This window comes from Salvelinus fontinalis, chromosome 33, assembly GCF_029448725.1.
Source record: "Salvelinus fontinalis isolate EN_2023a chromosome 33, ASM2944872v1, whole genome shotgun sequence".
Taxonomy (NCBI): domain Eukaryota; kingdom Metazoa; phylum Chordata; class Actinopteri; order Salmoniformes; family Salmonidae; genus Salvelinus; species Salvelinus fontinalis.
Genome location: NC_074697.1, coordinates 29529921 through 29552888, shown reverse-complemented (window position 1 = coordinate 29552888; position 22968 = coordinate 29529921). Strand labels below are relative to the sequence as shown.

General features: G+C 44.0%; 3 protein-coding genes across 6 annotated transcripts; 2 read left to right on the top strand and 1 right to left on the bottom strand.

Moving 5' to 3' along the window:
• The first annotated feature begins 667 nt into the window (after positions 1-667).
• Positions 668-6387, top strand: LOC129831972 (RNA polymerase II-associated factor 1 homolog). 3 transcript variants are annotated; one of them, XM_055895660.1, is made up of 15 exons: positions 668-797; positions 926-979; positions 1224-1253; positions 2045-2137; positions 2304-2425; positions 2545-2611; positions 2723-2824; positions 2938-3043; positions 3522-3590; positions 3794-3897; positions 4021-4137; positions 4377-4505; positions 4740-4845; positions 5038-5119; positions 5236-6387. In XM_055895660.1, the coding sequence occupies exons 2-15, from the start codon at positions 930-932 to the stop codon at positions 5655-5657; spliced, it is 1599 nt and encodes a 532-aa protein (XP_055751635.1). In that variant the 5' UTR covers positions 668-797; positions 926-929; the 3' UTR covers positions 5658-6387. The 3 variants fall into 3 exon arrangements, with proteins under 3 accessions (XP_055751635.1, XP_055751634.1, XP_055751633.1); XM_055895659.1 differs by having other exon boundaries at positions 668-842; XM_055895658.1 differs by having other exon boundaries at positions 668-979.
• Positions 6388-6660: 273 nt separating this feature from the next.
• Positions 6661-9494, bottom strand: LOC129831569 (glia maturation factor gamma-like). The gene is made up of 8 exons (XM_055894926.1): positions 9479-9494; positions 8384-8580; positions 7835-7931; positions 7647-7696; positions 7480-7529; positions 7272-7354; positions 6989-7062; positions 6661-6840 (listed from the first exon to the last, which is right to left on the bottom strand). The coding sequence occupies exons 1-8, from the start codon at positions 9492-9494 to the stop codon at positions 6769-6771; spliced, it is 639 nt and encodes a 212-aa protein (XP_055750901.1). The 3' UTR covers positions 6661-6768.
• On the top strand, positions 9473-22674 carry LOC129831969 (protein Smaug homolog 2-like). 2 transcript variants are annotated; one of them, XM_055895654.1, is made up of 13 exons: positions 9473-10135; positions 15576-16043; positions 16220-16690; positions 16961-17191; positions 17572-17681; positions 18150-18236; positions 18494-18767; positions 19219-19304; positions 19694-19809; positions 20260-20461; positions 20896-21022; positions 21990-22073; positions 22262-22674. In XM_055895654.1, exons 2-13 carry the CDS (start codon positions 15848-15850, stop codon positions 22288-22290), a joined length of 2013 nt encoding a protein of 670 aa, XP_055751629.1. In that variant the 5' UTR covers positions 9473-10135; positions 15576-15847; the 3' UTR covers positions 22291-22674. The 2 variants fall into 2 exon arrangements, with proteins under 2 accessions (XP_055751629.1, XP_055751628.1); XM_055895653.1 differs by having other exon boundaries at positions 17572-17702.
• Positions 22675-22968: the final 294 nt, after the last annotated feature.

The window sequence follows — 22968 nt, the reverse complement described above, 5'->3', positions numbered from 1 at the left end:
CGTTGTCAAAGGGTAAAGTCTACAAAACTTAGTTCACTCTGTTTGTAACAAAAAACTGTATTGAGATCAAATGTTTCACTGATGAGCAAATCTCGGCCAAAATCCATCTCGTTCCATCTTCTCCCACTACCGGCCACTGGGCTTCCAATTTCAATTTAAGGGCTGTATTGGCATGGGAAACATATGTTTACATTGCCAAAGCAAGTGAAACAGATAATAAACAATAACAAAATTACTGTAAACATTACACGTACAAAAGTTCCAAAAGAATAAAGAGGTTTATTTTTGTACTTTAACTATTTGCACATGCACATGCAAATAGTTAAAGTACAAAAATAAATAAACATAAGGTTATATTTACAATGGTGTTCGTTCTTCACAGGTTGTCCTTTTCTTGTGGCAACAGGTCACAAATGTTGCTGCTGTGATGGCACACTGGTATTTCACCCAATAGATATGGGAGTTTATCAAAATTGGATTTGTTTTGAAATTCTTTGTGGGTCTGTGTAATCTGGAAGAAATATGTGTCTCTAATATGGTCATACATTTTGCAGCTAACCGGATGCTTCACATTTATATATCTGGTGAAATATCTGTGTCTTTGTTCTATCTGTGGTTCCACTGCCTGCCACAAATCCACTTACGAGATATAGCAAAAACTGACCGTATAGCTGCAACGTAATTATATTCAGGCAGCTCGGAAGCTACCCATGAAAATATCAGGGGCCCTACTAGTTGTAAGGCGCATCCAGCCAGGACAGAAAAGCAAAAAGAGCGAAAGCTCTGAGTATTTTGGAGTAAGTAGCTAGCTAGGTAATCAACGGAGTTTCTCTTTCTTTCAGGTAAAGTGTTTTAGTAAGGAGTGACTTCAACGGTTTTCTGAATTTCTAAGAAACTGTTCTTCCAATCGTGGTCATTCTTTTAGGATCATGGCTCCAACTATCCAGACACAAGCACAGCGAGACTCAGACGGTCACAGGTAAATATCCTCTCCGATTTATTTTCTTTGCAGTAACTAGATAACGTTAGCTAACCTAGCTAACGTTAATGACGACATGGATGGTTAGCAATCATCATAATTTACATATTTTTTGATTGTCCCGTGATAAGTTAACATAAGTCAAAATATTGAAATGGGGGGGGGGCTGTGTTACTTCCTATTTCTTCAGTCTATCAGCTGAGTGTGTAGCTAACAACACTTGTTTTTCTCTCCACGTGGCTAGGAGTTCATCACACAGAACTGTTCCAGAGAGGTATGCATGCAGTTTGTTTTGCATGTTAAAACAAAAGAGTGATTCAGTTACAGCTCAAACAATTGTGTGTTTTAAATACAAAGGGGGTGGAGGGCAGGCAATATCATGGACAGATCAAAACCCATATGACCATTAGGTAGTTATCAGTTTGGGTTCTGAGGCATCAATGTTTTTTTTTATTTTTTTTATTTCACCTTTATTTAACCAGGTAGGCAAGTTGAGAACACGTTCTCATTTACAATTGCGACCTGGCCAAGATAAAGCAAAGCAGTTCGACACATACAACAACACATAGTTACACATGGAGTAAAACAAACATAGTCAATAATACAGTGAAAAATAAGTCTATATACAATATGAGCAAGTGAGGTGAGATAAGGGAGGTGAAGGCAAACAAAATATATATATAAATAAATAAATAAAAAATATAAAAAGGCCATGGTGGCGAAGTAAATACAATATAGCAAGTAAAAAAAACACTGGAATGGTTGGTTTGCAGTGGAAGAAGGTGCAAAGTAGAGATAGAAATAATGGGGTGCAAAGGAGCAAAATAAATAAATACAGTAGGTAAAGAGGTAGTTGTTTGGGCTAAATTATAGATGGGCTATGTACAGGTGCAGTAATCTATGAGCTGCTCTGAAAGCTGGTGCTTAAAGCTAGTGAGGGAGATAAGTGTTTCCAGTTTCAGAGATTTTTGTTGTTCGATTGATAGAACATGCTTTTGATGACTACTTGTTATTTGTACACTTTTGAAATGTGTGACTCCGTGTTTGTCCCAACCAATCTCCCAGGTCTGGAGTGGTCTGTCGGGTAAAGTACTGCAACAGCCTGCCTGACATCCCATTTGATCCCAAATTCATCACATATCCATTTGACCAGCACAGGTAAAAACCCTTGTTCCTTCTGCCATAAAGGTCAGTCAAAATGTTACGTCTATTAAATGTATAGTTGTTGTAAGCACAGTGCAGCTCTTATTTTCTAAGCCTTCTCCCATAAATACTGTACTGCCACTGTAGCTGACTCTGATGTTGCGCTGTCTGGTGATGACAGGTTTGTGCAGTATAAGGCTACGTCGTTAGAGAAGCAACACAAACATGAACTGCTTACTGAGCCTGACCTTGGAGTCACCATCGACCTCATTAACCCAGACACCTACCGCGTCGACCCCAGCAGTATGTTTCTGAATGACACAAACGCACGTTGTTATAGCAAACAGTCAATATATTTTTGTGGTTGTTACTTGAAGCTTGTGTAGTATTGACTTAGAATCGTCCCATCCTTATTTTTCTAGTTCTTCTTGATCCAGCTGATGAGAAGTTATTGGAAGAAGACATCACAGCTCCATCCAGCTCAAAAAGGTTTGGATACAGACTGTGTACCAGTCAATACAGTGTCTTTGTGACAAAATTCAATGAAAATCTTAATGACTTGGGATCTGTGCTATGAGCCTTGTGTTTGTCTTCCTGTAGATCTCAGCAGCACGCCAAGGTGGTCCCGTGGATGAGGAAGACTGAGTACATCTCTACAGAGTTCAACAGATATGGTGTCTCCAATGAGAAAGTGGAAGTCAAGTGAGTGTGACCTAACAGGCTAGCTAACCACCACATTCAGTGTACACACTTCCCATTTTGTATTGTTTTCTGTTTGTCCCACCCCTTCTATAACCAATGTGTTCTGTCCTTAGGATTGGTGTGTCTGTCAAACAGCAGTTCACAGAGGAGGAGATATACAAGGATCGGGACAGCCAGATTGCTGCAATTGAAAAGACCTTTGAGGATGCACAGAAACCGGTGAGAGTGCCCCTTGTTTGGCTATGCACAATTCACTGTGCTATATTCAGTCCAAATAGATCTTACAGTAACAACGGCAATGTCCAGCTACACAGAGATCACACAGTTCATTGTATGCTCCTTCTAATATGAAGATTGTACAATAACTTTGATGGAATGAAAGAGGATATTGCAGATGTTGGATCTTAATTGTACCTATATTGTCGCAGGCAAAATAATCCTGCAGCAACACAATTTTAATGTTTAGTCCATAATGTTTCTTGATCGGTGGTTAGGCTATTAGCTGGTCAAAATGAGGTGACATGAAAAGTGGGATACTGTTAATATAACTGTGTTAGTGTGGTTTTTCAGTGGATTTATGTAAATTGCGAAGCTCATCAGAATTTCCTGCAGTGAAGGAAAATTCTCAGCAACAAAAGTGATCAAATTAAGATCCTACATCTGTACATCACACGTGGTGTTCATCCTCTTCCCCCAGATTGTCCAGCACTACAGTAAACCCAGAGTCACTCCTGTGGAGGTGATGCCTGTGTTCCCTGACTTCAAGGTGAGCACCCATGACGCTCAACAGGACATACAGTACCATTGTATTGGTCTTGGCTTCCTATCTGAATTATTCTCATGGTCTTTGTTTCTGGGCAGTCATTGGTTCCTTTATCTGTTCTAAGCTGGATGCGTTTAGCTGTTGTCTAGCCCTATTGTGTTTTGGTAAAGAGTAAGAATTTGTGTGTTCTGTTCTCTGCTCCCCAGATGTGGATCAACCCGTGTGCTCAGGTAATCTTCGACTCTGATCCTGCTCCTAAAGACATGTCAGCACCCCAGGGTGTGGAGATGATGTCACAGGCCATGATTAGGTGAGGACAAAACAATGCCACATTGTGTGTGTGTGCCTGTGATTTTATTCATATATTTTTTGTGACTGTCCTGCACTATGACAATTTTACATCGTGTTTTGAATTGTTTGTTGTGCCCTGCAGAGGTATGATGGATGAGGAAGGAAACCAGTTTGTGGCCTACTTCCTGCCCAATGAGGAAACGATTCGCAAGCGCAAGAGAGATGTGGATGAGGAGCTGGACTACATGCCTGATGATCTGTGAGAAATACAACAAGCATTTACACTAACCTTGAGTAGACAGGACACCAACAATTCTACTGATATATTAACTATCCCTATCAATAATATTCAGGTTTCACATTGTCATTGTCTACTTCCTCATACCTACTTGGTTCACCTTGTCCAAGTACAGAACCATTAGGATGTTGGAATCTCTGAAGCACAGAGATTACTGTAACATTGAACTAGGTGTGTGTGTGTGTGTGTGTGTGTTCTAGGTATGACTATAAGATAGCCAGGGAGTACAACTGGAACGTGAAGAACAAAGCCAGCAAGGGCTACGAGGAGAACTACTTCTTTATCTTCAGAGACGGAGATGGAGTCTACTACAACGAGCTGGAGACCAGGTAACCACTGGACCGGATGGGGGGGGTCTCGTAGTGGGGTCTGTTGGGTTTGGGTCTGTTGGGTTTACATTGGCAGGAGGTGACATGGGATTCTCTTTGAAGAGAGAGTCACATTATTCTGGTAGATTTGTATTTGCTAGGGTGGGTTAAGTTAGTTTGTTTAGGTATGAGGACATCACCTGTGAAGAACTGTGAAGAAAGTTGTTGGCCTGACTGTGTTGTCCTGGATTGCAGAGTGCGGCTGAGTAAGAGGAGAGCTAAGGCTGGAGCTCAGTCTACTACAAACGCTGTGTTGGTGTGTAAGCACAGAGACATGAATGACAAGGAGCTGGAAGCACAGGTGAGACTGCTAATTAGGCCTGTTTTCTACACTGAGCATTACTTTCAATCTGTGGAAACTACTGTGTTTACTTAAGTGGACCTCAACACTGATAGAGATGAGCAGGTAGTGCTGGACATAAGCAGAGAAGTAAACATTTGCGAACATCTAAATAATCAGAGTAATCATGACATCCGTCTTTGTGTCCATTAGGATGCGCGTAAGGCTCAGCTGGAGAACCATGAACCAGAGGACGAAGAAGAGGACATGGACTTGGGTAAACTGCAGGACTCTGGTCAGTCTCTCCCCTCTGTCCTCCCCAATGTTTACTATGGTGTCTGCAGAGGCTCTTTGTTTACCACTGCTTCTTAGGTCCATATGAATTAATTATCTATTTATTTCCACTCACAGGTGATGAGAAGGGCAGCGAGAGCGAGGGAGACAACTCTGACAGTGACTCTGACAGGGAGGATGAGGATGGAAAGCGGAGTGGAGCTGAGGAGGATGAAGAGGGAGTGAAGCGGAGGAGGAAGGCCAGTGGTAGCGGCAGTGAGAGTGGCGAGGAGGAGGTCAAGCTGGCGGATGAGGTGGAAATCTTCGGTAGCGACGACGACAGTGATGACGACGATAACGAGCCCAAGAATGGAGCAGCCCGGAGCAGTGGGGAGGAGGGCAGTGGGAGTGAGAAGGAGAGCCATAGGGAGAGGAGTAGGAGTGGCAGCGCGTCTCCGGCCCACAGTAGCGGTAGTGACCACTCGGAGGGTGGCCGTGCCCAGAGCGGGAGTGGCAGTGAGCAGGCCTCAGACTCCAGCGGCGGCAGTGACAGTGAATAAGAGCTTAGGCCTTCTTACTGTGACAACGCCAGCACACCATGCCTCACCCTCGAGCTCCAGCCAGCCCACGCTGACAAGCCCCACCGTCAGAACAGCCATGTTTTTACAGACTCAGTCTGAGGCTAGTAACTCATTCCTGCTGAATGTTAGTTTGTTACTTTTTTAGGACAGACACAACCTCTAAGGGACTTCTACAAGGCTTTTGGGTCCCTGTAAATGTCAGTTACTCATCTGTCAGACCTTTGCTCATAGATATAGCTGGAGCTACTATCTTAGTCGCTGTGTACAGTACATGCTTCATTGAACAAAATTCTTTCCTACCAACAACATGTTTATTTTGTTCTTTTATGCTGTTATTTTTAAGTCAGTTTGTCTTTATGGTTTGTAGATTTCTCACTTAATATGAGGTACTTTCTTAAAGTGGTGTGAAAGCAGAAACTTTTTTCTGTTTAATTTTCTGGTGTGCATAAATCTGTTTTTCTTTGTCCTTAGCGTTTTGAGGAAAAAATGCATTATAAATGTAATTGGAACAGCCAATAAAATGTGGGAAAGTTTTGCTTTTTACATTTTGAACTAAACTTTCAAAAGAACATTATTCTCTTTTTCTGCCAATTTCTTGTTTCCCTCCCAGAAACTGCTACTATGAACCTGTATAAATTCAGTTGTATGATGGAAACTTCTCTTAACATTTAGACATTGTAAATAAATGGTAGTAGCTGATTTTACAACATTTATGCCTGTATGTTTCTTATACTGCTAACAGTCACCCTCTCCAAAGTGACCTCTTTATAGATGAACATGTATTCCTTGAAAAAATGTCCTTTCAAAGTGGTGGTAATGTAGCCTGGTCCCAGATCTGTTTGTGCTACCATGTCAACTCCTTGTCACTCATTGGCATGACAATTGCACAAGGAGTTGACAAAAGAGAGCAGAAAGACTGGCAACCAGGCTGGTAATAATGGTTTCTGAATACAACTAAGGAATAAGAATGCAATAACACAAGTGACACTATAAGCAATTTATTGCAAACCAGTAATGAGGTTAATGTACTGGTATGCTCAATGTATGTACTTGTACATGTACTTTTGCCAATGTGAACACAAGTGTCTATTCAGCGAAAGAAAGACAGTTTGTTTATCAGCCACTCTTCAGACAAGTCATCTATGTTTCGCGTCTCAAAAACCTATTGAGAAAAAGGGGTAGGATCAGGCTAAACATGCATATTTTTGGAACATTTTCTATTATACCTTATCTATTTTGTGAGTTTAGGGTTGGGCTTACGCTCAGATCATAATTGTCAGTCAATACTTGAAACAGAAAATAGTCCTGACCTTTGTGAGCTCTGCTACGGAGACCAGTTGGTTCTTGCTGCCTGCGTACATCATTTGCTGTTCAGGCTTGCACCCTGTTGAGATGAGGGTGTATAAGTCACAGATGTATGTCCACTGAACCTTTTTGGTCTCTCCATAGGGGCCAAATATTGATTGAATCTCATTACTTTCAATTATCACTTACTACCTTTGAAATGTTATTTTGTTCAAAGGGATGTTACAGCACAGCAATGCTAATCCTTCAATGAATTGGCTATTCACGGAATTAGGATGAATTACTCACCCACTGGACTTGAGAATATGAAACACAGCGGGTAGGACACCCTGCCATCTGTATGGATGTATTTGTAGCTGTAAACAATGAATGTACACTATATTGTCAAGGAAATCCAATCACTGGTCAATGATACAACTCAATACTGGCAGTGCTGGTGAATATGAGGTTAACATAGATTTCTGCTGTATCACTCCGACATGTTATAAAAGGATATCTTGGCTGCCGCTCGGGAAGTTCATTCCTCAGGTCATCTAGGGAGATGTCCTGAAATGTGAGTGTGTGTTTTGAGTTGAACTGGTATTGATACAGGTGTGGATGGATTTTAGTAATTTTTAACTCCGTATGGGATATTCAACTTCTCAGAAAGACAACATGACTTGCCTCATACTCTTCCTCCAGGATCACAAGCTGTTTCTCCATGTCAATTTTCACTAAGGGAATAGGATAATTATTCTATATTGAGTCCTAGACACAGTATGTGTCTGGGTTTATTATGATTTTGTTTAATTAGGTGAAACAGGTGACAGTTGGGCTACTGAGGAACACGGTTTCAATGAAGTCTTACTCACTCAGGATGGCTGCATTGTTGGTCTCTTTTCGAAATCTAAACTTCTTCAGTTTTTCTTTCAGACTCTCATCCACCTCGCACACAACCAAAGAGCTTGACTAGAATGTAAAAGTGAAACAAGTTCATCAACCGTGGGAAGTTTTGACACATTGTAATTGTATATGTTGGTTATATTGAAAGTTCTGTCATATTTCACTTAGTTAGAGGGAGAGAGGAGAGAGAGAGAGTGGAGGGGAGAGAGAGAAAGGGAGGGATACAGAAAAATAGGTTTTAGAGCAACTTGTTTTGATTTCTGAAGTTCAAGTTTCCATGAACGCATAGCTCATAACAAAATCTTAAAGTGACATATTGAGGCCAAGTGCTTTTGTTGCATCATGGGACAAAAAAACTTCCTGTGTCAAGAGGGTGTGGGGTGATGTGAGGGGAGTAGCCAAAATAAATGTATGCCTGCCTAAAAATCTTTACAACATAAACTAGGACATCACCATTCATGCCGAAATACATTTTATGGGTAAAGTGCAATATCGTATAAATAAACGGTCTCCCATACCATTCTAGAAGAAGTTTTGTTTTGGGTTCTTGTCTGCAAAGATACTGTCGTATTGTTGAGGTAGTTCCTCCTCGGCCAACTGCTTGTGACAGGATGCTGTCTGACTCTCAAGATCCTCCTTTTATGCTGTAGCACATACAGTAGGGAGGGGCAGGCATTAACAAATACTAGAGCATCCACCAGTACCCCCTTCTGCACTGTGCCAGATCTTGCATTATTGAGACTGACTAATGTTAGGGATGTCGTTAGTTCTACCTGTCTACAATCCTTTGTCGCTGTATCCGGCAGCAAATCATGCCTTTTTAATAATACAATGTTTTATTCACCAAATAATTAGTGTTGCAACAAGATAAAACAACAGTGATATACTCTTTTCACATTTGTTTAATGGGTGCAGTCAGAGAAAGCTGAGCAGTCTTTGATAATCTGATTAATTCTACATGAGTGTTTTTAGCCTTTATTTCAAGAAATGGCAAAGTCACTGTCTGTGTCCTCTGTAATTTTTATCTTCATTCCTCAAACGTTAATCTAACTGATCAAATGCAATCAAGCCAAATATGTTTGTTTGAGGCCAAAGAGTTGATTTTGAATTAACAGTGCTTGGTTTGACAGCGGCTATCCATCATATCAGAGAGGAAAAGGCGAATGAGGGATAACTGGGCCCAAAATCTGTCTTCTCCCGCAGGTGGCGTTTTTTCGCTCACCAAGCGAAGATATTTTGTATGGAGGTCATGAAAAAATGCATGACTTATTTGATCGAATATAAGTTTCGTAATCATTAGGATGTTATGAGTGTACTGATATAAGTAGGATACGTGACATCACGGCAATTTTGAGGGGAAAAAAACGGTTATATCGGAGTTGCGTCTCTTATTCACACGCGTATCTGCCCTCTCATTGGCTAGAATGGTCCCACCTGATCTTGCCTTCTCCCGACTGCCTTCCCTTTTATAAGAAACGTATTTCCATTGTTTTAGCGGACACTTTTGTATCTGCTCAATATAATGGATAATCTGTGATCATATCCATCAATTTCAGCCCAGGAGTGGTGTGTGCGCTTCATCCGCTAGGTGGGGCACTTTTCTCTTTGTTTACCCCGCCCAAAAGCCATTACGTTAGTTTCCGACGTTGCTTCAAGTCTGAATCGAAGTAGGCTAGCTAGATATCGCCGAGCGTACTTTCCATATTTCTCTATGTTCAAATAAATATTCTGTACATAGATAGTCTTGTAAATGTATTATTTTTATTTTTTTAATAATCCGAAAATAATTTTCATAGCAATCAACGACAACTGTTGGATCGAAATCTTCGCCTCATCCAGCGTTTATAAATCAAGCGAATAGCTACTTGCTAGCGATTTAGCGGCTACCTTAGCTATCTAATCGGTTAGGGAGCTAACAAGTGACAATTCACAAAGGTAAACAAACCAACAGCTAGAAGTTGAAGGGTGGGATGTGGATATAATTTATGTAACCTGCCGTGTTTTTTGCAAAATGGACCATGGAGGACCTTTGCAACGCGAGGACTGTAATATCGTTTAACGAGATGAGAAATACAGCGACATTCCAATAGCAACGTCGCTACTGAAAAACAATACCAATCCTGAATCCCTCGTCCATTTACATGGTGAAAGCCACCCGTAAAGGCCTGGTGTTAGTTTTTAAGATAGCTAACTGCCCCTAGACCATCAAATCCACCTTTGTGCAGTAGACTGCAACAGCCCGTGCCCTGGAAACGTCACCGTTGTCACAGGTTTGTTTTTACGTTTTCTAACTAACTATCTTGGCTAACTACATGTATGGCCTGGTCAAACGTACGTTAGCTAGCTAACTTACCATAGGTAAGTCTGCGAGTTAACGTTCGCTAGCTGTGATGGCTAACGTTAAATGTAAAAATGTTTTATTCCCTCTTTTGTTTGATCGTGAGTTGACATAGCTACCAACGTTAGCTAGCTAGATAACTATGTCTACCAACGTTAGCTAGCTAGATAACTATGTCTACCAACAAACTAGCTAGATGATTAGCTCTGTAGGTACTTAGTAGTGGACTGGTGTCTTATGGTAACGTTAGCCTAGTTAGAATAACCACCCCTCTTACTTGTTTGCTAGGTAACGTTACTACTAATATAGCCCCTCCTAGCCAGAGCTTGGCTACTAACGTAACGTTCTGCTTTTGTGACCAAATCAAGTTTTTTTTTTTTGGGGGGGGGGGGGGGGGGGGGGGCAAATATCTCTAGGTAGCTAGCTGGGCTGGTTTCAGAGTATTTCGTATTATTCTGTACGTAAATCCGAGACACCCCATTTAGTATATATCACGTTTCGTATGGTATGTATTAATTTGTGGATGTCCAACACCCATTTCGTATGATATGTTACGAATTCTGGCTAGGTGGCTAACGATAACTAGCTTACTAACATTAGCTCGGCTATGGGTTAGAGTTAGGGATTCAGTTTAGGAGTTAGGTTAAAGGGTTAATTAAGGTTAGGGGAAGGGTAGGCAAAGTAGTAATTAGTTGAAAAGTTGCGAATTAGCTAAAGTTGTCGGTGATGAGATTTTAAGTCTCAACCTTTGGGTTGCTAGACGTTCTCGTTATACGGCCAGCCCATCCACCGCGACCAACCGGTTGACTTTTGTTTTTTCCTTGACCATCTGTCTTATTTCACCATACCAAGCGTAACATATTATAACTAATTTGAACGCTTCGGATTTACATGGACTATGTTACGTCTAGTCTTATTTATTTATTTATGTAAACCTAGCTACATAACAACTAGGCATTGCAAGTTACAGTATATACCCACCACTCAGGTGGTCATTGCAATACTGGGATGGTTGGATGACAGCTGTTATTACTTTACCCTGTAACAAGCTGTATTGCAAGTCATCACATATTATGTATTGTGTTAAGAATACATGACAGATTGCATGGAGATTATGTAGTCTTTTTGTTGTTGTTGTTGTTGCTTCAAGTCAAATACACTCAGATTGACTGGGCAGCTAGGCCTAGATGTTGGCTTTATCAAACTTACACAGATGTTGGCTGAATGGTCAGGATAAATGTGCATGCATACTGCATGGAAGTTCTTTACCATATCCTGTGTTGATGATGCTGGTAATAATGTGCTCTACTTTCACTTCACCATGAAGCTGATTATCTTGCATTATGATTAGCTGGACTAAATAAAGAATATGCATTAGTGTGTTGTACAGAGACCATCTTTACAATGTAGAAGGGCAATTCCACGGTAACCGAGTGATACTAGCTAGGTTTCTATCCAATTTGGGACAGTTTCATATGAATATTCAAACATTTGCATTAAAACAATATTCACATTTTAACACCACAGATGTTTCCATCAAATTGACTTGTTGCAGATAAAAGACTGTATAAAAATACCCTTTGCAGTTAAATGTCCATGTATGGAATAAAAAATTAAAGTGAAATGAGATTCTATTGTATTTTTAACTCTACTGTTTTGTTTTCTCACAAAAAAATGTTTGCATTGTAGAACGAGTGCACTCCCTGGTATTGGCACTTGCACAAGCTAATAGAGCTATCTGCATGCTATTGGCAAGAGCACTTGTATAGCCTACATCAGGGATGGGCGACTGGCGCATGGCCCCCTGTTTGTAGGCCCTTGACCAAAAAAACAATGTTTTTGTTACTCAGTCTATGCCTCAACTTACTGTTGACAATTAATAAAAGAATACACAAGGTGACATTTTGAAATTTGGTTGTGCATCAGCGGCCACTCATTTAGCCCATGTCAGCAAAATGTTTTTAGATTGGTAAATTAGTCTAGGGGGTAGCTATCTAAACTTGTAGTAAGCATGGTTGAAATACCAAATAGAGTGGAGCCTATTGATCATTAGTTAACATATTCAAAACTGCAAACAAACCTGCAAACACCCTATGGCAAAATGACTAGAATTGCATTAACTTAGTTATGAAATTGCGTAGAATTGCAGCAAACTTGCTTTAAACGGCAACATTATTTCTATGCCCCATGGCAAAATGTGCAGAATTGCAGGACATTAACTAAAATGTATATATTTTTTTTAAACCTTCGCTGTCACGAGGTGGGCCAGTAAAATGTTTTAGGATGTGTGTACGCAGACCCACGAGCCACTGGGAAAGGCAAAGGGGGGTACCTAGTCAGTTGTCCAACTGAAATGTGTCTTCTGCATTTAACCCAACCCCTTTGACTCAGAGAGGTACGAGGGGGGGCTGCCTTAATCGACATTCATGTCTTCGGCGCCCGGGGAACAGTGGGTTAACTGCCTTGCTCAGGGGCAGAACGACAGATTTTTACCTTGTCAGCTCGAGGATTCAACCCAGCAACCTTCCGGTTACTGGCCCAACTCTCTAACCACTAGGCTACCCGCCGCCCCTCTGCGGCCCATTATGAGTTCTGTTTTTTCGGGGCCGGGAGGAGGCCGCCATCAAAGTTGCCCATCCCTGGTTTACATGATGAGATTAATATTATGGACAAAAGAGTGAGAATTCTTTTGTCAAACGTGGACTTTAATGCAGGCAAACTTAAATTAGTTTAACCAAAATTTTACCAGCATGTCAAATGTGCAACCAGAGGGAAAAAACTCTAGACCACCTTTACTCCACACACAGAGATGCATACAAAGCTCTCCCCCGCCCTCCCATTTGGCAAATATGACCACAATTCTATCCTCCTGATAATTGCTTACAAGCAACAACTAAAGCAGGAAGTACCAGTGACTCGCTCAATACGGAAGTTGTCAGATGACGTGGATGCTACGCTGCAGGACTGTTTTGCTAGCACAGACTGGAATATGTTTCGGGAATCATCCAATGGCATTAAGGAGTATACCACCTCAGTCATCGGGTTCATCAATAAGTGCATCGATGATGTCGTCCCCACAGTGACCATACGTACATATCCCATCCAGAAGCCATGGAATACAGGCAACATCCACATTGAGCTAAAGGCTAGAGCTGCCGCTTTCAAGGAGCGGGACACTAATCCGGATGCTTATAAGAAATCCCGCTATGCCCTCAGACGAACAATCAATACAAGATTAAGATTGAATCCTACTACACCGGCTCTGACGCTCGTTGGATGTGGCAAGGCTTAAACTATTACGGACTACAAAGGGAAACCCAGATGCGAGCTGCCCAGTGACGTGAGCCTACCAGACGAGCTAAATGCCTTTTATGCTCGCTTCGAGGCAAGCAACACTGAAGCATGCATGAGAGCACCAGCTGTTCTGGATGACTGTTTGATAACGCTCTTGGTAGCTGAACTTTAAACAGGTCAACATTCACAAAGCCGCGGGGCCAGACAGATTACCAGGACGTGTACTCAAAGCATGCGCAGACCAACTGGCAAGTGTCTTCACTGACATGTTCAACCTCTCCCTGACTGAGTCTGTAATACCTACATGTTTCAAGCAGTCCACCATAGTTCCTGTGCCCAAGGAAGCGAAGGTAACCTGCCTAAATGATTACCGCTCCGTAGCACTCACATCAGTAGCCATGAAGTGCTTTGAAAGGCTGGTCATCAACAGCATCCTCCCGGATACCCTAGTCCCATTCCAATTTGCATGTCGCCCCAACAGATCCAGATGACACAATCTCAATCGCACTCCACACTGCCCTTTCCCCCCTGGACAAAAGGAACACCTATGTGAGAATGCTGGTCACTGACTACAGCTCAGCGTTCACCATAGTGCCCTTAAAGCTCATCACTAAGCTAAGGTCCCTGGGACTAAACACCTCCCCTGCAACTGGATCCTGGACTTCCTGACGGGCCGTCCCCAGGTGGTAAGGGTAGGCAACAACATGTCTGCCACCCTGATCCTCAACACTGGGGCCCCTCATGGGTGTGTACTTAGTCCCCTCCTGTACTCCCTGTTCACCCATGACTGCGTGGCCAAACACAACTCCAACACCATTAAGTTTGCTGACGGCACAACAGTTTTAGGCCTGATCACCAACAATGATGAGACAGCCTATAGGGAGGATGTCAGAGAACTGTCAGTGTGGTGCCAGAACAGCAACTTCTCCCTTAATGTGAGTAAGACAAAGGAGCTGATCGTAGACTACAGGAAAAGGCGGGCCGAACAGTTCCTCATTAACATCGACTGGGCTGTAATTGAGCAGGTCGAGTGTGTTCAAGTTCCTTGGCGTCAACATCACAAATTAACTATCATGGTCCATACACACCCAGGCAGTCGTGAAGAGGGCACGACAAAACCTTTTCCCCCTCACTAGACTGAAAATATTTGGCATGGGTCCCCAGATCCTCAAACTTCTACAGCTGCACCATTGAGAGCGTCCTGACTGGTTGCATCACTGCCTGGTATGGCAACTGCTCGGTATCTGACCGTAAGGCGCTACAGAGGGTAGTGCGTACGGTCCAAGTACATCACTAGTGCCAAGCTTTCTGCCATCCAGGACCTATATAATAGGCGGTGTCAGAGTAAAGCCCATAAAATTGTCAGACTCCAGTCACCCAAGTCATAGACAGTTTTCTCTGCTACCGCACGCACGGCAAGCGGTACCGGAGTGCCAAGTCAAGGACCAAAAGGCCCCCCCCCCCCCCCCCCCCCCCATTTGTTTTGTACACTGCTGCTTCTCGCTGTTTATTATCTATGCATAGTCACTTCACCCCTACCAACATGTACAAATTACCTTAACAAACCTGTACCCCCGCACACTGATTCGGTACCCAATGTATATAGCCTCTTCATTCTTATGTTATTGTTACTTTTTATTATTTTTGTATTTAATCTTTTGTTTTAGTTTATTTGGTAAATATTTTCTTACTCTTGAACTGCACTGTTGGTTAAGGGCTTGTAAGTAAGCATTTCACGGTAAGGTCTACACTTGTTGTATTCGCCGCATGTGACAGTTCGATTTGAACTGCACATTTTAGTGGCCTTTTTTTTGTCCCCAGCACAAGGTGCACCTGTGTAATGATCAGCTTTTTGATATGCCACACCTGTCAGCTGGATGGATTATCTTGGTAATGGAGATAAGGGGGATGTAAAAAAAAATTGTGCACAAAATGTGAGAGCAATAAGCTTTTTGTGTGTATGGATTATTTCTGGTATCTTTTATTTCAGCTCATGAAACATAGGACCAACACTGTCCATGTTGCGTTTATATATTTTTTCAGTGTACCTTATGTACTTTTCCCTGTTGATTTGTTAGGATTTGGATAATGCTGACACTGATGCACCTGAGAGAGAACCCTCCTTCTGTCTGACACAACGAGCTGGATTTAACACGCCCTCCCCTCAGTACCCCCATCTCCTGCACCTGAACCATGTGAGGGCCCCTCGCTCTACTTTGAGGGGATCCCAGGACTGTTGTGTAAAAGCAGCCGCTGAGCGGGGCCAGAGTGAGCCTGTGTGTGAGCAAGCAGTCTTCCCCCTAACCCCCCACCCACATATTCACGCCCCCCTTCCCGTTGGGAACGCGCCATGATGTTCCGAGACCAGGTGGGCATCCTGACGGACTGGTTCAAGGGCTGGAACGAGTGTGAGCAGACGGTGGCGCTTCTTTCCTTGCTGAAGAGAGCGTCTCGTACCCAGGCCCGCTTCCTGCACATCTGCCTGGAGCACTGGCTGGCAGACTGCACTGAGATCCACATCCTGGAGGCTGAGGCCAACAATGCAGGTAGTTAATGACTGCAGATTTCTGAAGGATACATTTGAAACCCTATTGGATTAGCCATGTTGCATTACCGGAACACCCTATCTTAAAGTGTAAAAACCTTGTAACAGATAGACCTACAACCTGTGAAAATGTCTTTTACATGTAATTAACTACCCCTCTGTCCTTCCGCTCTCTAGACATTGTGAGCCAGTGGCACCAGGAGCCCATGGAAAAGGCGGTGTCCCTGCTGCTGTCCCACCTACCCCTGCTGCAGCCCCGCAACAGCGAGGCCAAGTGTGAGTACATGAAGCTGCTGCAGAAGGTGCTGAGCTATACCATCGAGAGCAGCCTGTTTGTGGAAGAGAGCAGACAGCTGCTGTCCTACGCCCTCATCCACCCGGCCACCACCCTGGACGACCGCACCTCGCTGGCCATGTGGCTCAACCACCTGGAGGAGCACCTCTCCAGCGGCTACCCAGCGCCCTCCTCCCGGCCCCCCTACCACCCCCGCCAGGGTTCAGATGAGTGGCCGGGCTCCGCGGAGGGCCTGGACCCTGGCCACGGCTGGCTGGACAAGCCCCCCTCCTCCAGCTCCTCCCCTGCAGGGCAGAATGGACACATGTCTTTCCAGGGTGGGATGCTCTCGCCCATCAACAGCAACAACGCAGGTCAGTGGCTCACATCTCCTACCAAGCCAGACTGAGGGAGAGAAATGGTCGAGGATATGTTGTCGAGGTGATGAGGAATATACTAAACATACAATATAGCTTTTTGTGGTTATCTCAGTTATGTAATCATGCTCAACTATTTAGTGTGTGATCTTTGTCATGATTGTCACGTCTTTGTAAATAGTCTCTCTGTATAGGCCTAGCCTTCGTTAAAGGGATGGTTTACTGCGATTATCTATAACATCCTGCCCCTCCTGTGTCCCCTGCCAGGCATGGGTCAGATGGGCCAGCCCAGTCCTCTGAAGAGGTCCTTGTCCCTGATCCCCTCCAGTCCCCAGGTCTGTGGCGCAGATTGGCTGAGCCAGGACGATCTGGGGGGACGACAGGCCTTTGACCACGCGCCCCTGTCCCCCCAGAGTAGTGTTGCATCCTCAGGCAGCGAGCAGACTGAGGACCAGGGCTCCAGAAACACCTTCCAGGAGGACGGCAGTGGCATGAAAGGTCAGGTCAACCATAACACGCCAGGGGTTCAAAGCGGTTACATTGTTGGTATTTTCTCTGGGAAAAGTCATGACATGCCAATGGCTACTGCACTTGGCAATGGTGGAAATGCCTTTTCAGTGGGAGGCTATAGAGTGTTTCAGTTTTTTTGTTTGTGTGTGCTCCAGATGTCCATGAAAAATAAGTAGGACAGCGTTCTCCAACAAATAGATCTGAGGTGTTTATTTTGACATGCACTGCACAGATGCGTCAAGCATTCCACAGTAGGGTCTATTATTTGTTAGTTTTATCCTTCTCATTGTTCTTGGACTAGAGTTACAAGGACTCAACAGGAGAAGAATAACAACTTCTGAGCATGTTGTTTTTCTACTTTGTTTCAGATGTGCCCATGTGGCTGAAGAGCCTTCGTCTTCATAAGTACGCAGCACTTTTCTCCCAGATGACTTATGAGGAGATGATGATTCTGACAGAGCACCACCTGGAGTCACAGGTTTGTCATCGTTTGTCACAGGTTGGTCAGCTTCTCTTGTTAGTCCTCTCTTTCCCCTGCCTTCCTCATCAGGGCTGAATAGATATGGCCTGCGTATTGTCCTCCAGCATAGTCATACCTCAGCACTCAATGAGCCATGAAATGAAGCATCGCTGCACCCTACAGTTATACACAGCCTCCCCGCGCAGATAAATGAAGCATCGCTGCACCCTACAGTTATACACAGCCTCCCCGCGCAGATAAATGAAGCATCGCTGCACCCTACAGTTATACACAGCCTCCCCGCGCAGATAAATGAAGCATCGCTGCACCCTACAGTTATACACAGCCTCCCCGCGCAGATAAACGATGCTGTCTTGGCTCTGCTCCATAGCTTTAATGAAACCGATGGTGATCAGGAGTGTTATTTAGTAACTGGATGTCCGTGTTGCTGTGAGCAGTGATTTCTCCTTTTAACTCTTCTTCCAGAATGTGACCAAAGGTGCGCGGCACAAGATAGCCCTGAGTGTCCAGAAGCTGCGAGAGAGGCCAAGCGTTCTCAAGTCTTTAGAGAAGGTAAACCACATGCTGTCATCACTATTATTTTAAAAACATTTCAGATGCATTTTTATCTGGTAATGTTGTTCTCAACAACTTAACTGTTAGTTTCTAATGAAATGTAAATGACCATATCCACTATAATACTCACAAATAGTGTAGATATGCTACCACTCACATTTTCTTCAAATGAAAGTTGAGCAACGAGTTTCATGACAATTTCCTGTCACACCTCAAGACAGTTTAATAAGATAATGCTATGATTGATCCAACAGGATATACTGGAGGGGGGCAACCTGCGTAACGCCCTACAGGAGCTACAGCAGATTATCATCACCCCCATCAAGGTCTACAGCTACAGCCCTCCCAGTGTTTCCCACAGAGATATGGAGCGGACTGGATCCCCCTCAGAGCACTCCAACCCTGGGGAGGACAAGGACCTGGCCCAGGAGGGCTTCCACAACCCCCCTCCCTGCGACGGGGAGTCCTCAGCCACACCCATCTCAGACCGCGACATTGCTGGCCAGTTCACGCGTGTCATGGGTAAAGGTAAAAAAGGACAAGGCTTTTACATGGCTGAGTACATGTGTATTTGGACGATTGTTGAGCTTGTTTGTTGTTGATGTGAGATGTGCTGGTGTGTTTTGTTTGGAATGAGTGTTGGAGGGGGTGTGTGTGGGTGTTATGTAACATTGTGTGAACCTCCTGTCCATGTGTTGGAGGAGGTGTGTGTGGGTGTTATGTAACATTGTGTGAACCTCCTGTCCATGTGTTGGAGGAGGTGTGTGTGGGTGTTATGTAACATTGTGTGAACCTCCTGTCCATGTGTTGGAGGGGGTGTGTGTGGGTGTTATGTAACATTGTGTGAACCTCCTGTCCATGTGTTGGAGGGGGTGTGTGTGGGTGTTATGTAACATTGTGTGAACCTCCTGTCCATGTTTTGGAGGGGGTGTGTGGGTGTTATGTAACATTGTGTGAACCTCCTGTCCATGTGTTGCAGTGTGCACTCAACTACTGGTGTCCAGGCCGGATGAGGAGAATATCAGCTGTTACCTGCAGCTCATTGAGAAATGTCTGACACATGAGGTGAGACCCCGCAGAATCACATCTAGAAAATAAACATTTCGACCTTTTCACATACTGCTAGCTGGTGGTTTAGGCTGCAAATTATGTGGAACAACACCTACAGCTCCTCTCAATGGTATGTTACATAGAGAACTTTCACTGCATTAAGAAAGAAAGAAAATGTTGATTTTTTTTCTGCTATGTTTGAACCATTACCAGGAGTTCAAACACCTCGCTCTCTCTTTCTCACTCGCCAATTAAAATATGTATATCAACTGGGGTGAAGTATTTGATGTCTCTAGCTAGCTGTTTGAAATCATCAGGAGCAGGGTATCACTCTCTTAGTTACCTCTCAATTTCTCTCTCTTACATCTCTTATCTCTCTCTCTCTCATTCTCTCTCTATTTAAGGCTTTCACAGAGACTCAGAGGAAGAGACTGGTCTCCTGGAAGCAGCAGGTTCTCAAACTGCTCCGCCTGTTCCCAAGAAAAGCCATGCTGGACATGCCTGTGTACCGACAGAAAGGGTAAGATAACTGGACTTCTCTTCTCCTTTTGATCTATCACTCTTCTGTCATGGCAGCTGAGAGTCTCTATCCATCTACACATCCATCTGGATGTCCTACAGAGCTCTGTCTGATAACTGTTCTCTCTGCCTCCTCTAGCTGGATGTCCCACAGGGCTCTGTCTGATAACTGTTCTCTCTGCCTCCTCTAGCTGGATGTCCCACAGGGCTCTGTCTGATAACTGTTCTCTCTGCCTCCTCTAGCTGGATGTCCCACAGGGCTCTGTCTGATAACTGTTCTCTCTGCCTCCTCTAGCTGGATGTCCCACAGGGCTCTGTCTGATAACTGTTCTCTCTGCCTCCTCTAGCTGGATGTCCCACAGGGCTCTGTCTGATAACTGTTCTCTCTGCCTCCTCTAGCTGGATGTCCCACAGGGCTCTGTCTGATAACTGTTCTCTCTGCCTCCTCTAGCTGGGCATATGGTTCCAACTCCCTCCCCACAGCAGGCTCTGTGAGTGCTGGGGGTCTGGCGCGTAGGGGGCAGAGGTCATTCCAGATGCCCCCTCGTGGCCTCACTGCCGGGCGCATGGGTCTCCTGAGTCCAGGTGGCATCGGGGTGGCCTCCCCACGCCACACCCTCACCAGCCCCACACTGCCAGGCCACGGCAGACAGGTTAGTCATAGAATGGGATGTCATATAGTCTGGGGGCATTGAATACAGCCACTGAAGTTCACATATAAAAAAAAAAGTCAGATTCATTCACAAGATAATACATTTTCTAAGAAGTCTTTGTCATTGAGGATTGCAGCTAGTTAGCCAACATTAGATTTGACATAAGATTATATTGATCTACATGTTATTATACCCACATAGTGGTGAACTATCCTTAGACAACATTTGTTTTGACAGATTAACAAGTGCAACCACAGAAAGTGTTGACAGGTTAATCAATGCAATACCCAGGGCAACAGGTGGGTTAGGCACTGCATTTTGATATGCACTGGTTCATTATCATAGCTGGAAGGGTCTCTGTAATCATCGTGCTGGGAAGACTAACACGGTGTACAACATGTTTGATGAGAGTTGATGTTCTGTTGTCTCTGTAGAACCTATGGTTTGCCAACCCTGGGGGCAGCAACAGCATGCCAAGCCAGAGTCGCAGCTCTGTGCAACGGACCCACTCACTCCCTGTCCACACCTCCCCGCAAACCATGCTCCTGTTCCAGCAGCAAGGTAGGATCCTAGCACCCCCTTCCCCCAAATATTACCCCAATCACTTCTAAATCAAATGTATTTATAAAGCCCTTCTTAGATCAACTGATATCTCAAAGTGCTGTACAGAAACCCAGCCTAAAACCCCAAACAGCAAGCAATGCAGGTATAGAAGCATGGTGGCTAGGAAAAAACTCCCTAGAAAGGCCAAAACCTAGGAAGAAACCTAGAGAGGAACCAGGCTATGAGGGGTGGCCAGTCCTCTTCTGGATGTGCCGGGTGGAGATTATAACAGAACATGGCCAAGATGTTCAAATGTTCATAAATGACCAGCATGGTCAAATAATAATAATCACAGTGGTTGTAGAGGGTGCAACAGATCAGCACCTCAGGAGTAAATGTCAGTTGGATTTTCATAGCCGATCATTCAGAGTATCTCTACCGCTCCTGCGGTCTCTAGAGAGTTGAAAACAGCAGGTCTGGGACAGGTAGCACGTCCGGTGAACAGGTCAGGGTTCCATAGCCGCAGGCAGAACAGTTGAAACTGGATCAGCAGCACGGCCAGGTGGACTGGGGACAGCAAGGAGTCATCATGCCAGGTAGTCCTGAGGCATGGTCCTAGGGCTCAGGTCCTCCGAGAGTGAGAAAGAGAATTAGAGTTCTAAACATCATATACACTGTCTTACACATACCTCTATTCCCACTGTCTTTTTACACATACCCTCCATGTCTCACTGCAACCTTCATTCACATTTCCTTTAATATCCCAGCGACATCTCCTTCCAAACCCAATCATACACGGCCTTTATACATCTCACCCACAGCCTTTAAACCCAATTTTACACCGGCTTACGCGTCCCACCCACATCTCCATACACACCGCATTCACACGGCTCCATATCTAATGCATCTGTCAGTTTTTAAAGTGTGATTAATGGTCCAGATATAGTACACACAAGATAACTGTTACCTGTCTCTCCTCTCCCAGAATGCCAAGTTCCAGGTGCAGACCTGGAGATCAACCCCACCCTGGAGTCACTGTGCCTCAGTATGACAGAGCATGCCTTAGGGGGTGAGTGAAAACACACGCCTTACACTCCCACATGCAACTTCTTGGAAGTATGACACTGATATTTAAAACCACATTTAGGTTATTGAAATGTGTCATTTGGATTAGGCAGAGAGTGAAATAACGTTATGATTTGAAATCATAATGTTTATTTTTTTTCATCAATTTTTTCCCAATCCTCCTTCCTGTAGATGGAATGGACCGAACATCAACAATATGAAATTAAAAGCAGTGAAAGGAAGAAACCAAACTGACACTTCACTTCAACTGAGGCCTGTTCAGTTCCTCTTGCCCAGCACAAAAATATATGCTTAAAAAAGAAAGCGAAATGGTCACTACAAAACGACAACTAACAGTGTATATGTTCTCTGATATTTTTCTACTTTATTATACTTAACTGAGTTTATTATAAATGGAATACAGATGACTATTATATTACAGGAGGGAGAAGAGGTTACTTGTGCAACTTGCTCAATGTCTTCTGCAGGACTGTGACATTAAAAGGAGCAGATTGATGCTCTGAGTGTTGAGCTTTGAGAGGAACATGGAGGATTGGTGCTGTCTTAAGGGGGTTCTAACTTCAATGTTTCTCCCCTTTTCCTCCCAGAAAAAAATCCATGCAGAGCCACGCCTCACACCCCCAGATACTTTAACTGTATGGTCAGGGTCTCCCAACCAGGAGTAAGGCACTTGGCCTACCAATTGGGCGCTAGAACAGAAATTAATCACACGCATGACCAGCCTGTAGCACGGCTCTGATCCTTGAACACAACTACAGCTGTCTACACAACCACCCTACCCTGCTACAGCCAGAGCTAGTTAGGCCCTTACAGTAGACACACCAACACCCTGGCTCATTCCCCTCACTTACCCAACATGGGTATTACTGGCTCTGACA